General features: G+C 39.0%; 1 protein-coding gene across 5 annotated transcripts in view; it reads right to left on the bottom strand.

Moving 5' to 3' along the window:
* LOC120723293 (roundabout homolog 1-like) overlaps positions 1-11,663 on the bottom strand; it is a 94,863-nt gene extending 83,200 nt beyond the window's left edge. For 2 of the 5 annotated variants that reach the window (XM_040014661.1, XM_040014663.1), the window contains exons 1-2: positions 11,006-11,663; positions 9,549-9,635 (exon numbers count right to left, since the gene is read on the bottom strand). In XM_040014661.1, the coding sequence (XP_039870595.1) occupies positions 9,549-9,635; positions 11,006-11,225 (307 nt within the window). In that variant the 5' untranslated portion in view covers positions 11,226-11,663. Of the gene's footprint in view, positions 1-4,753; positions 5,623-9,548; positions 9,636-11,005 lie in introns of those variants that run through there. The other 3 variants (XM_040014662.1, XM_040014665.1, XM_040014666.1) reach the window with 2 other exon arrangements.
* Between the last annotated feature and the right edge of the window lie 2,797 nt (positions 11,664-14,460).

Genomic DNA, 14,460 nt, shown 5'->3' with positions numbered 1-14,460 from the left:
CAATGATAAATTTCAGAGATTTCTCTGAAAATATCAGCACAGCATGCCTTAACCCATCTTGACTGTCAGAGAATGAAACAACAGATTATGCAGATTAACCACACACTTTGGGCGCAGAATATCACAATATTTATAAAACCTCAGGACAATGGAGAGCTGATTTATTTAGAGAAGTAATTATCCTAAGTGCTTCAACACACAGACATAGCTGGACAATAACCTCAGAACAGGAAACTATGGCCAGAGGAGTACAAACAACCCAGAGAAAACCACAAACCCACAGCCATTTCTGAAGCTTAGACGTTTTTCTCTCCAGATGAGCAAAGCTATTGCTTTACTATTTAAGGTTTTCTTGACAGGGTTTGAGGAATGAAGAACAACACCACAGATTGACAAGCATAACAGCCAAATTAAAAAAAATAAAAATAAAGGTTGCCCATATTTGCTTTTTAGGTCTTTCTATTTAGTGTACAATACAGTTTTTGTGCATGTAAATAGTCTGCGAATTTGGAGAGATCATACCAAACTATTTTTTTTCTTCTCAAAGAAAATATTGCTGCTGAACAAAGCCTGCAAAGCTCACAAAATGTTGGGGGGGGAAGGGTGTCTTGATCTGGATTCATGCCAAATGAACAAAACTACATTGATTTTCTATATATTATATCACTCTGATTGAATACACAGTGAGTTAACAATTACACTGAGACATAGAGTTAAATTTTATGCTGAGCTTTATGCTTTTAATAATGTTTTAATTATAACAACATAATTTGATTCACACATGCATGAGTTGCTGTTACGCTTTATTAAGTTGTGACACTGTATAAATATTATCCTGTTGAGGTAAACAGTTTAAACTCTTATTATTACATTATTTTTTTTTGTTTTTTGTTCTATTTTTAAAATGTGACTTGAAAAGACTGAGACAGTAGTAGAGATTTGTGAAGATCCTCCAGGCAAGCAACCTGCTACCTTTGCAGGGCAGGCAGACAATAATCGATCCCCCTCAAAATGAGATGTGCAAGCACTTTTGCCTCTCTGTGTATATGTTTGTGTGTCTGTGCGAAGGTGTGATGACCTGTTGCCCACAGGCCCACAGGCACTCGTCGAAGCTCCCAGTAGCTTGTTCCTCCCCAGGCAAGCAACCACATTCAGCCCCACAGCACCACAAGAAACAAGTGAGTAAACAAGGGAAGCAATTATGAATCACAGCTTTCAGCAGACAATCTGAAAACACACATTAAAAACAAGCTCACGCTAACGGCATTGCGTATGCATTTATGCACATTCAGGCTGAACCAAACAATTGCAGCAACATCTGCAGGGGTTTGGGGGAGTAAACATGCAGCCTTAGTTATTCTGTTTCAACAGTTCTTGATGGGCCAGCTTCTCATGAGTAAATGCTTGTGTCAAACAACCTTCATGTGAAACGACCTAATTTTTTTACACTCTCTGATCTGGATGCTTTGAATGACAATGAAAAATTCCACTAAGATTTAGGATGTCTATCACATTCAAATGGTTAAAATGAAGCATCCATATAATCTGATGTTCAGATGTATAAGTCTGATGTATCTTAAAGAGCAGTAAGAAAAACATAAAGCTACTGGAACTCATGGGGACACATAAATCTGCAACCAGCTCAGGGTTGTTTAAGAAGCGTGTACTCAGTCAGTGTGAAGAAGACCCCACATACTGGTGTATTCAAACCAAAATAAACATTCATGAAGGTTATTTCCAACCAAACACGTGTCTACTGTAGCTTATAAGCTGCATTATTCCTAAGGAACACAATTTCAACCAACAAACAAAGGAATTCTTGGCATACAAAGACATCCTATCAGCCCTATCATCCATAGCAAAGAAATCCTCATTAGTAGTGGAAGTCATCTCATCACTGTCACCATCACAATGACTGTAGGGAGTCTTGTTAGCTTAGTGTCAGCTTCCCCCAGTCAAACCATTATTGTTTGAAGTCTAGCTCTGAGTAACAGGTGCTGGACGTTTTGTCCAGCCACAAAAGTCAACCTATAGCATCCAGGACACGAAACAAAATGATAAGTATGTGTGATCTGTGACCTGCGTACAGCAAGCTCCAGGAGGTAGGCCAGATGTTTCAGCTAAACTACCCTCTGCGGGGTTGCTGTTCACAGCGATGATAAAATTGGGCTGTGTCCTGCTGGTCTCTGAGTCCCTCTTGTACTTAACAATCATACTGACTGAGAATATGGTTTTGCTATCAGTAAGCTAATCCACTGATAGCGCATGGATGAGAAGGTTTATAAAGGTAAGATGTCACCTCAGAGGATTTGGATACTTATTGCTAAAGGCTAAAGTAATGATCCTAGTGACAGTTAAGCTGGCAGTGTTTTTATAATGATCCTCGACTTAGTTTGAAAGCGCGGCTGTAAAACAGTCATCTTAATGAAGAACAACAGAATGGGCCGATCTTGTATTTTCCTGAAGTACCTTTTTATGCAGTCTTTGCAGACCTTTAAACAAAGCAGGTAGAATGGTGAGACAACAACGCTCTGGGGACGCATAATTAAGATGTGCACATGGGAAGAAAAGGAAAAGGCCATCTCGACAAGAGCACGTGCTTTTTTGTGCGTCATTTAGATTATTGAACATCATCCTTATTACCTGATTTATTACTTAAAATGACACCAATAGCTGAAGGTTTCTGTGTATGATCAAGTCACCAAACATCCAGCTTGAAGAACTGGATCTTTGCCATATTTAGGTGTGTTTATATTAAACACATTAGAAATGGGAAAACGATGTAATCGTTCTGATTGCAATTTGGACCATTTGCAAGAGAAATGGCAGCTATCTCCGGTATAAACTCTCTATAATCAATCATAAGAGCATACTCTCATGGGTTCAAACTGTGGTATTGCATGTACTCTGCACCTAATAGCCTCTTCCAACTCACTTGGTGACCATTTGTAATAAAAAATGTCCACTGCATTAGTCAAAAGAGAATGAAGTAAATACTGTTAAATACTGTTATTAGTACTTGGCCTTCTACTAAGGGGTTAATTTCTGTTCACATTAACCACACAGAAGTTATTATGTTCACTTTAAACTTCCTCTTGCCAGTTTGCTTCTTGTATCCTGACAAAAAAAAGCATTGAGTAGGTGCCTATGGCTATAGATGATTATAGTTCAGAGACATTTTTTTTTTTTTTTAAACTAGATGAGTGAGCCGTACTTCTCAAATCTCCCTGAAAACTCTTGGAATTATGCGGTTACCAAATTTGTCAGTGTGCAAATTTACAGACAACGTACTGGAAAATTGGTGTCACGCACATTTTAGTGCTCTTGGTGAAGAGGATGGGCAAGCTTTAGCGTGTTTCCCCCTTTTTTTGACTGACCACTGAAATTTAAGAAAAGAGCAGGTTAAAAGCTGCATTATAGCCACGTTACTGTTTTTGCTTTCATGAAAGTGGCCTGGAAGACCATTTAGGACATATTCAGCAGTTTGGAAAGTGTGAAGTAAATACAACTTTTCGTATGTTTATTTTAAAGAATGTGATCCAAAAGTAAGGTTGTGTTTAAGCCACACGTCTTTTCTGAAGTTATTTGAGCTGCTGTAGCCTTTGGAAGAATCACCTTGTGTGCTGTCAAGGAAAGGAAGTTCTGCATCAGATAAAACCATCACTCAGTGTCAGACACTTACGAAAGCTCTAGTGCTGAAAACACAGCAGTTCCTTTGCAGCTTGTGGCCACTGTTAATGTTACTGACAGCTGCCTCTGCTTTACAGAGTGAACGAGTCTGGCGCCAGCACAGAGTATCAGGGTTTCTTTAAATGAATAAATAAATAAATATATAAATAGTAAATGAAACAAATGTCATTTCATGTGTTTTGAGTCTAAAGTGCATTCAGAAATACGCATGCACACATATTAAGGCTACATTTGCAAACATTTGGAAACGCGTGCTTTCAAATGGTCATTGTGGGTTATTCAACATGAGCCAATCACAATAAATTGCACAAAACACTCCAATAAAACCTTTCTTTCAGGTTATGCACCCCCAACCTCCACCTGTGACTTCACTGCTCAAGGTTAACCTTGGCCATTCAATAGACAAAAATAAAACTCTGTGGGTAATAATCAATGTGCATACTGGTAATCCAAAAGCTTTTCTCTTTTTTCAGTCTTTGTCTCAGATTTCTCCCAGTGAGAATTATGTTTAAAGATGGCTGGTGGCTGATTTCCCAACTTGCAGTGCCTGAACATGAGAGGATATTTTGCAGAGCCTCTGTTCTTAAGTACACCCCTATATAATGAATTTAAAAAGGCGACAACCTACCACATCCAGCTAACTCCTCCTGCACTTAGTCATGCAAATGATCTCATGCTATTGCAAAACTGAGAGTTCTCACATAAACATAACAGCAGCCCATGCATTCAGCTGTGAGCTCCAATGAATTATAATAAGTGGTTTATAAAAAGTATTTCACTGGACAGCAGGGTCACCTCCAGCTACTCCAGTCAGCACGCAGCATGGGTCAGGGGCCACACACTGGTACTGCAGTCTGCAGAGAGCAAAGGTGACCCAAATACCTGCGGGCTGCTGTTACAGATACAACTGAGAAAATCCATCATCTTCTTACCCTTCACTTTCTCTTTCACCATCGCTACATTTTTGCATATGCACGTGCCCATCGGGTATTATTTGGAAACTTTCCATCACTAGAACACAGGCTGAGAGGGGAAAAATGTTTAGGCAATAAGCAACTCATACCTGAAGAAATGTTTAGAAATACCAGCAGAAGGTAAACTCCTGTGAGATAAGCAGGCATCTCTAAGAGCAGCTGGAAACGGTGTTAATCCAGTGAGAATGCGTTTTCTTGTCTATTTCATCTAATTTAGGAAGTTCTACAGCAGAGCCGAAGACAGAGGGGGGATCGGGGTGGAGGGAGAGTTCCTGAGCTCCGCGGTAATACAGACAGTAATGTTCACAACTGCTCCTCGGACACTGAGTTTGTGTTTGAATCAAAGTTCGAATCAGTCGGAGACATCCTTACGGGTTATCCGACAAGTAGCCCTAATCCACTCAACACCACTTGGATTTTCTCCACTCCCACTACCCAGCTCCTCACTTCCAAATGCCGCTAACTTCACGGAATTCATCTGGGATCAGATTTGTCCGACTTCGAAAGAAGATTTCCGCAGCTGAATGAAGAGAAAGGATCGAGAAGAAGAAGAAAAAAAAGATCCGAAACGTCCACTTGCAGTCACTTTAATGGTTTAAAAATGTGTAGTGTTAGCCCGATTTAGTGGGACTGACGCTGGTTGGATGAGGCGCCGTGCGTCTCTGCGCTCAGAGCTGGTCTGGCTTGCCTACCCAGTCACAGGCTTTTCTGTTGTGCAGAGGAGATTCCTGCGAATCAGGCACCATTTAACCGCATACGGATACACTGACAGCAAAAAGGCTCCAGTTGGCTTTGCATCGTGCTCAACTTTTTTAAAGATGAGGCTGAAGAAGTCTAATATATATCATAAAACCATCTGAACACGGTATATCCAGTTTAATAAATTAAATAGCAAAGTGTCACAAGATCATGTAACACATCAGGCAACTCCAGCAACATGAGTCCTGTTTAATGAACGGCGGCAGCCTGCAGAGGACTATAGTAAACTCCAACTAAACCCTTTGTCAGGTGCCCATCATTACCCAATATTTTAAGAAGTGCTTTTAGTCACATGCAGATTTCCCCCATCTAAACTACACTCGATATTTTAAAGTGTGACTACTGCTGAAAGTGAACAAATGACCTTGATGAATGATTTATACTATTTTTATCCCACCATCAAGGAGAGAGACGTGCACTGTGTTCTTATTATATCCAAAAGGGACAGGCTCGGGCAACACACAAAGAAGTGCTACAATCTTAATGAGCTGGTAAAGTGTGCCTTCATCTGTGAGGCTGAAGCGTCACTGTGCTTTTCAGGGAAATTGAAAAAATCGATCCAGCTCGCACCCTCTGACCCCCACTCATACTCCTGTGAAATTAGATGATATTTTAAAGTGCGTTAGAAATGTAATATCTCGTGGATTGTGTCCTAATGTCACGTTGAAGTAATAACTGGACATCCTCAGTTATAATCCGATTAAATAAATACTTTCTATCGATAAAGAAAACTATAAACTTGGCAGTTGGTCTAATTCTCTAACCTAGTGAACCAAAGAAATGTATTTGTTGTCTGAGCAGGTCAGGGCTCCCTCTGCTGGCTGCAAGAGCGCAGCACAGTCCATGGGAAGGATCGCTCCTGAGAAATTTCGCTTCTCCTTTAGAAATTTAGAAGTACAGAAGTAGTAATATTAAATGTTAACGTTGAATTCTGACTCTGTCACCCCGGATCATTACTAATGCAACAGGATTAATACTTTGTTTTTGTCTTCTAAGTTCAGTATGTTAAATGTGTGTGTGTGTGTGTGTGTGTGCACGTGTGTGTGTATGAACCTTTCTGTGTTGACTGTCATATCTAATTTATTGATAGCCAAAGTCATTTAGAGACATGCGCCTTTATAATTCAGCTCGCAAATAAAGAACAATTTCAAAAATATAAAAACTTGAATGGTGTGTTTTGCTGTACTAAGTCACTAGTCATTAAAATGTGTTCAGAATTTGCAAATTAATGATGAGATATCCCATTAATCTCTTTGCTCTCTCTCCTACATATGCTGCTTTTATAGATGGGTAAAAGTATTGGTATTGATAGTGGTAGTGGCAATATTAGCCCTGTAATTACTTGCATTGGATTGATACCAAAATTTGGAGTATGGCACAGCAATACCTTATATGTTTATTTTTCTGTATGCACACACGCTCCACCCACCCGCAGTTCAAATCTAAGAAAGCTAGCTTAAAAGGAGCTAAAATGGTTTGTTTCAGACAGATTTTAAAAAATAAATAAGTATTATTTTGAACCGTGAATCATGCAAAGCCACTCTAGCAGAGTAGAAAAAAACTGAAATATAATAAATTTGGAAATGAGCACAATAGGTACCCCTCAATTTTTGCAATAAAAAAGCGTGCATTTAAAAAATTCCTCCACATATCTGACTGAAATTAGTAACAAAAAAGGAGTAAACAGTAATTATGCATTTAGGGCAAATGTGACCACCCCGGCCTACTCTCATGCCACAGAAGTGGTAATCTTCAGTAGCTTCTGCTCTTTTAAGTCACATTTAGACTGAACAAAGTTTACTTACTCAGCCGTCCCTGCCCTCATGCCTCAAATCCTGTAATTGCCCATTGTGGACCTCTGGTGGCTCTGTCGAATGCATTCAGCTTTCCATGCCAAGACATCACAGCTGGTAAACAACCAGTAAAATATGGGAAATTACAGTCTCACTATGAGCTCTCGTCTGGCTTCATAAAACACGCACTCAATGGCTTTCATTGTAAACACCTCTGATTCTCTGCCGCCTTTATGCATTTTCTACCTTTCTAAACCATTTATAGTGTTAAAAATAATTTTAACAACACAGTGATATTAAAAAAAAAATAATTGGACAGTGCTTTCCTCCATTATTCACTTTTAATTATTTACTGCACATATTGCATTTTCCTTCTTATTTTCCCAAAGGGGGTCTCTGTTTGCCTACATTTCTTTCATTACTTGCACGTAAATATCATCCCTGCAATATGACTCTCTGGCAGCCCAGTTGGCTGAGACTATAAGGAAGAGCAGGCCTGTGATTGTATTGCAAGACATATCGTTTGGTGATGTAATAACTGCATCATTAGTCTCAATTTACTGCATTAATATGAATATACTGGCTGGAATCACAGTAGAGCTAAAGAACAACAAAAAGAAGATAAACAGAGGTTCACCCATGCATCTTTTGTTTTATGCATGCATGGCCTCTACATAATGCCAGGTGCAGTATGCGCCGCTAAATGCAGAGTTTGTGAATTCTGTTGTGTATTTCACAACCCAAAGCACCAATATTTCCAGGAACAGATGGTATAAAATGAAAAAAAAAATGAACACAAAGACGTGCACGTCTTCACGACAACACAGCGCATAAAATGGCAAGGAATTCAAGGAGAGCGTGCCAAGTACTGAGACCTAATTTTATTTATTTATTTCACCCCAGAGTGGATATCCAGTTGGTTCTCATCCAAGGGAGAAAATATCTCCAGTAAGCACAAAGCCAAATCGCCCCTCTTCCCCCTCCCAAAAAAAAATATTTACAAAAAAATAAATAATTTGGAATCTCAACAGAGCAATAAACTTGGCCTCGATCGTCTGTTAAGCACTATCAACTGTTTTTATCCACTAAAGATGCAGACAGGTTTTAAAAGCTGTTACACACACACAAAAAAGATCTTTCATGATATTTTTTGCACATACCAGTTGTGCATGTGACAAATCACTGCCATTAGCAGCTCCTTTTCACGTATTTTACCCATTACTAGCTGTAATTTCCATGCTGATTCACCGCTCTTTGCTCCTCATCTGACAGTTCGTTGGCTTTTTCATGTCTTGTTTGCATCATAGTTGTCAAATGCCTTTCACTACAGTTGCTCAGGGTCATGCAAAGTACTGAGGCAAAATGAGAAGCAGCCCTTGCCTTCACATTTAACAACACAGTCAGAAAAGCTGATGCAACAGCCATGCCTTCTGTTTTTCTCGGTCTTCCTCCAAACTGGCAGCTGCCCGGATGGTCTCATCATTCATTAAGACTTGGATATCTTTTCAACTTTGTGCCATCTCACAGTATTTTTTCTTTCCTTGCTGGTCTACTAAGATTTTAGATGTGAGAAAGGGATCAAGAATTCCACTTTCACCCATTAGTGCCACATAAACTAACAATGGAACTCCACTTTTGATTTCATAATAGAAAAAGAAAACATCTTCATGGTGCCCATTATGGATTAGAAAAACACACTCACATAATTATTATGGCATGTCATTTTCTGTTTGTGTTTGACTTAACTTTGCTTCAGAGGCTAGGAAGAGTGCTCAGCATATAAATCAGTTTATTGAGGGCGATTTTTTCATCTTCAGAAACCACAGAGACAGAAGAACACTTAAATGTTTAGCTTTGTTCCACCACAGTATACCCCCATGTCAAAGCCCTCACCATAAAATGTCAGAGCAAAGGGATAGAGGATTGAACTGTGTTGGCTTTGGACACAGGACTTGCGGTCGACAGCTGCTGAACTGGCATTAAATGGTATTAGAGTCTTTGTCAGCAAAAGGAAATGTGGTATTCTTCCTGGGAAATGGGATCAAAATTGTGTCTTTCAAAGGACAAATACAGAATCAGCACATCCTGGGGCAACACTTCACCGGCAGCTTTGTTGAAGCTTATTTCAGATGCTTCTTTGAAGCTATTTTGCAAGATAAAACCAAAGCAAAAGCAACAGGATTAGTTGAACAACTACTGGCAATAGAGAATGCAATGAAAAGTAAATGCAAACTAGGAACATGCAAGCACAAAACCAAATTAATTCCAGCATTCTGCACATTGTAGTCACAACAACACGATGCTTTACGCAAGACTGATGAGTGGATCATACCTTTATACCCCTGGTTGTTGCCTTGTTCGACTTCCTGTTCAGATGCGGGCGACTGGGTGATGACCTCATGGTTTCCTCTGTGTTTGTCTATATTTGTTTGCATGGAAAAACAACAGCAAGTGTAAAAAAAAATACAGTATTTTTTGACCTACATAATATATGTAATCTATATCTTCATGGCCTAAATGTATCCACAAACAGTAAACTACACTGAAAATTGTTGCAGAATGATTGTGAACACCGTAAGATAGGTTTTTAAAAAAAAATGAACAAATAAATGTAAATCATCTCTCAGTACCCGAAAGAAAGAAGCATTTTTAACAAAGAAGTTTTATGAACTTCAGTTGACATTTTAGAAAAGGACTTAATGGTATTGAAATGATGACTGGGCTGGTTGAAGTGAATAAATAGATGAAGTTAAAAATATGTTTCCCAGTAGATAAATACATTTTGCTTTGGAAGCACATTTTTATAAATGCCAACCCTGTGAAGTGTATTCAAATTTAATCCTGCAGTAGCAGAAAGGAGTGTACAAGTTTTCCTAATGACTTAGTCACAAGAGGAATGTGATCTTTTATGTGTAAGCCGAAACTAAATCTAATGCAACATCAATTATGATATAAAAAATTTAGCTTGGTATGCAGTAAAACTTTTGTATAGCTTACTGACATTCATATATATGTATTATGACCTTAAACTGAGAATAAAACATTTCTCAAAATGTTTTAGGTACATTTCTGTGTGTTTGCAATACTGTGAGTAGTCATTCTATTCATATGCATATGCTCACATAGATCAACCTCAAGGTTTTCATTAATTTCCCCCAAGATCGTCCCAATCTTGGGGGAAATTAATGGTGAGTGGTATGGGTGTGATATGCTGTATAGTTTCAGATATTTTCTAAAACTCTACCACTAGAGGGCGCCACTGCCTAATCAATACAGCAGAGCTGGGTGCAAGAAAATGGAACAGAGGCATAATGTTTGGGCTTTTATAGTTTCGGTCCTTAAGTATTTAAGTTTTTTAAATGATGCCCATAAACGCCAATATATAAGAAAAGCTAAAGGTTTACATATCTGACAAGGAGATTTAGTCATTTGAAACTGAAATAAAAGAACAGAACATCAAGAAAAATTACAAATTCCAATCTATTTTACATAATAACTGGTAGAAGATAATCTCACTCAAAGACAGCTCAAAGTGTATATAATTATAATCAGTGAGCTCGATTACAATGAAAGTTTGCATACACAGAGCAGCAATGCGTATTGTACAGTAAGGCAGGGTGTGCATTTCACTGAAAAAGACAAGAACAGATGTAAGTGATCCTTGTTTTCATGTTTTCATCCAGGACAACATAAATGCACCTACAGGAGAAGTTCAAGTTAGTAAATCACAATAGTGCGTCCTAATATATTACTCTTCATCGTTCTCACACCCACGTATGAGATTCTCACCTGATAAAAAGTCCATGCCACAGCCCTGCTGCAGGTTGTTCATACAAAGCAGGCCAATGAGAATGAATATTTGAATAACCAGCATAGTCCCAAAAGGCAAAGTGGGTCTTCGGGAAGACCTCGAAAAAGAAGCTTGGACAAAAAGATGGGGGAAAAGAGTGTTAGCACATTTCAAATTTGGAACATCCTTTAGAAATAAATGGCTCAATATACTGTACATGTAGTTCCTTGTGTGCTTTATTGCTATTTTAAACCATTTTAAACTCCCAAAAAATGTAGGAAATTGTTACCACAGATATTCTTATTACAGTTCCAAAGTGAAATCATTCCTTCATCTATCCAGTTCCAAATCTCCATCATCTATCCTGCTGGCTAGTTTGTGCAGGCGTGTCTCTGTGTAAAAGTTCTACAATAAAGAAAAAGAGGCAGACAGATGGACTTTGCTCTGAAATGCATCCAGAATACAGACAAACGTTGGGTCTGCCTGCTTCAGTCTAATCCAGTCCAACCTTAACAAGTGAATGCAGATTGCTGTGGTGTCTGTGCTGAATTTCCTTTCAAACCCCAACACACAAGCGAGCCTCTAAATCTTAAAGACGCTCTCTATCTGTTTTGTGGAAAACTGAGTAGGAGTACGCTTTGTGCTGAAGTGCTCCATCAAAATTTCATGCGCTCATACATATTCCAAGTCAAACACCATTGAAATATGGTCACGTTTACCTGCTGCATAGCCCATCCTAATGCTGCAAATACACATTTTTCACACACAAAGTGAAATGAAACAAACCATTACTCTCAAGTGAGTGTGGTGATGAGACACAATGAAAGCTCCAGGCAAGGAAAAAAAAGAAATCAGTTCTACTGATCAGCCATCTGTGGTACAAACAGCACTGCAACTCTTCCTAGCTGTCTGATGGACAGCCAGATTCCTGGGATGTCTTGGCACCCTGTGGCCATCAACTCCATGCACCACTTTAATTGTTCTGAGAATTACGCACCAACAGCCAGCACTGTGAATGTGCCAGAAACTTGAATGAAGCATGAATATTCTGTGCACATAGCAATGAAAAGATATGGGTTTTGGCGTGTAAAGGGGGATATTTACGGCACTGTACTAGCTTAAGGTTTCGGGTTTGCTTGTGTCGTTTGAGAAAGTGTGAGTGTTTCATGAGATTCATGACTGCACTTTTAAAAATTTGATTTGTTTAATTTAGATATCTAAAATTGAACTCATTTTTTTAGAACCAAGAAAATCAAATCAAGCTGTACTATTTGAAGACTGTTAATAATTGCTTACTTAAATAATTGATTGTGCTTCTATACCAGTCAACTTGTAGATATGACAGTTGGAATGTATAAAGGTGTGTGAATTAATCACACCGGACTAAAATATCTCAATGACTGATTTTACAATTCTTCTGTTAGAAGGTTTGTAGAGATATAGAGCATGAATTCAGATTACTTTGTTTATAACTTTCTTTTCTTCTGATTCCACAATGAGGGTGGCATTTTTTTAAGCTCAGAAAAAAGATCAGGTGGGCCGCCAGGTATCTTTTCTGCAGATGAACAGTGGCTTAGCTTAGCCAGCATTTCAGGTGCAGCCCGAGGAAAGAGGGAGGATGGATGGATGGATGGATGGATGGATATTTAAACCGCAGCATCCTCAAGCAGCTGACATCTGTATTTTTTAAATATTTCAACAGCAGTTGGTGATACCTTAGAGCAGGGGTAGGCTAACCTTTCTGATGATGAGTGCCATCTAAAATTTCCTAAGAGGTCAGTGTGCCATATGACTGCATTAACAATAAATTTAATAACACTCTATATTAACAGTTACACACTATATAGAACAATTTTATAGAATTATATTTGTTCACAGATGTTGGCAGCTATCAGCGAATAGTTATCAGCTATTTTGAAATAAAAAAGACACTTTTTATCAATAACAAGAACTCCATAACAGCAAATGAACTATACAACAGAAAATGCAAATGCTATTTATGGTCTCCTCACAACAGTGATAAGAAAAATGAACTGGGCCAATATGGCATGTTTGTTAATACAGAGATACACATGTTACATGGTCTCTGAGTGTCCAGCATTCAGACGGCTACCTGAGGACACTCTTCGTGTGAGAGAAAATCTGCTCACACAGATATGTAGAGTCAAATACTGTCAATAAGGCCTCTGCAATGTTCTGAAGACAGTTAAACTTGTCAGGTAGTGATGTCCAGCAGGTGAAAATAAAAGCTCCACGAACACGCACAGCTATGGATTCCAGCTGCGTTCGTAGTTCTGCAAACTTTGACCCCCACAGAGTCGAGGTTTTCATTTCAATCAGCTGCATTTCGATGTCGCATTAACTGGCATTAACTCAGCCAGTTAATGCGAGACAAATCCAGCTGCTCATTAAAGCTTTCTGGTTTGATCAGAAAAGAAAACATTGGTCCATATGCCTGAAAGTCCAGAAAAAGCATTGTGAATTCTGTCTTGAGCCTATGGATGTATCCGTGTATTTCCGCAGTGCTGATGCTGCGCTGAGCGGAGAGCTCCTGAAGCGTTTGAAATGTCGGAATGTAGAAATTTCAACATCGCTTGAAAAAAACTGACAGCCAGCAACATCCCTGTCACCGGTAGGCTAAGTGATTTTTAGCCAATTACAAGTTGAATCTGGTAGTTGGGGTTGTTAGCTAAGATGCCACCGTCATTGAGAAGCGGCACAACTAATGTGTCTATGCGAGCTAATTTGCGATGTGCACCGCTGGCCCGGCCATTTATTTTTTAATGCACCCTCTCAGATTAACTCACAAAAAATCGGCCTGGGCATTTTGACTAGAGACCAGCCCACCAGGTACTATAGGAAAAGCCATAAAGCCTTTGAATGAAAACAAACGCTGTGGTGATGACAGTGATGAACACTGTCTTGTTGGTATATGCATGATTTCTATACATTTTACATCTTGGTTGTAAGATTCAGATAACTATTTATTAAAGGCGAGAGATTTTAAATGAGAATAAGAAAGAAAAGTATTTCTTTGTGCCCCCCTTTCCCTGTTAATGCCCTACCTGGCCCCCTGGCAAAACTTTGCTAGACCCGCCCCTGCACAGTTACCAGCTGTCAGCTACTTAGAAAAGGATCCTGGTGTTATTTGTCTCTCAGAAACAGTTCATAACTTCCCTTCAACTCATTCATGTCACCTAAAAGGTAAACCTGTTTCTCCATCACCTGTTCAGCTCTGATGATTCAGTAAGGACATCTCCTGGTTTTATCTTCATGTTTCCCTCTCACCAGATAACCACACCGATATCATGACCAGCAGCTTTATGGCTCCAGCAAACATCAGCTGATACTAGAAATTAATATTAAATAAATTCTAACAACAGCTGATCAAGCTTAAACATGCTGCTGTTGTTTAGCGTGACATCCGCTGGTTTCCTCTTTCTGGCGCAAAGTG

Source organism: Simochromis diagramma, unplaced genomic scaffold, assembly GCF_900408965.1.
Source record: "Simochromis diagramma unplaced genomic scaffold, fSimDia1.1 OVJJ01000676.1, whole genome shotgun sequence".
Classification (NCBI taxonomy): domain Eukaryota; kingdom Metazoa; phylum Chordata; class Actinopteri; order Cichliformes; family Cichlidae; genus Simochromis; species Simochromis diagramma.
The sequence above is the reverse complement of the archived record's forward strand: the minus strand, read 5'-3'. Positions and strand labels throughout refer to the sequence as shown.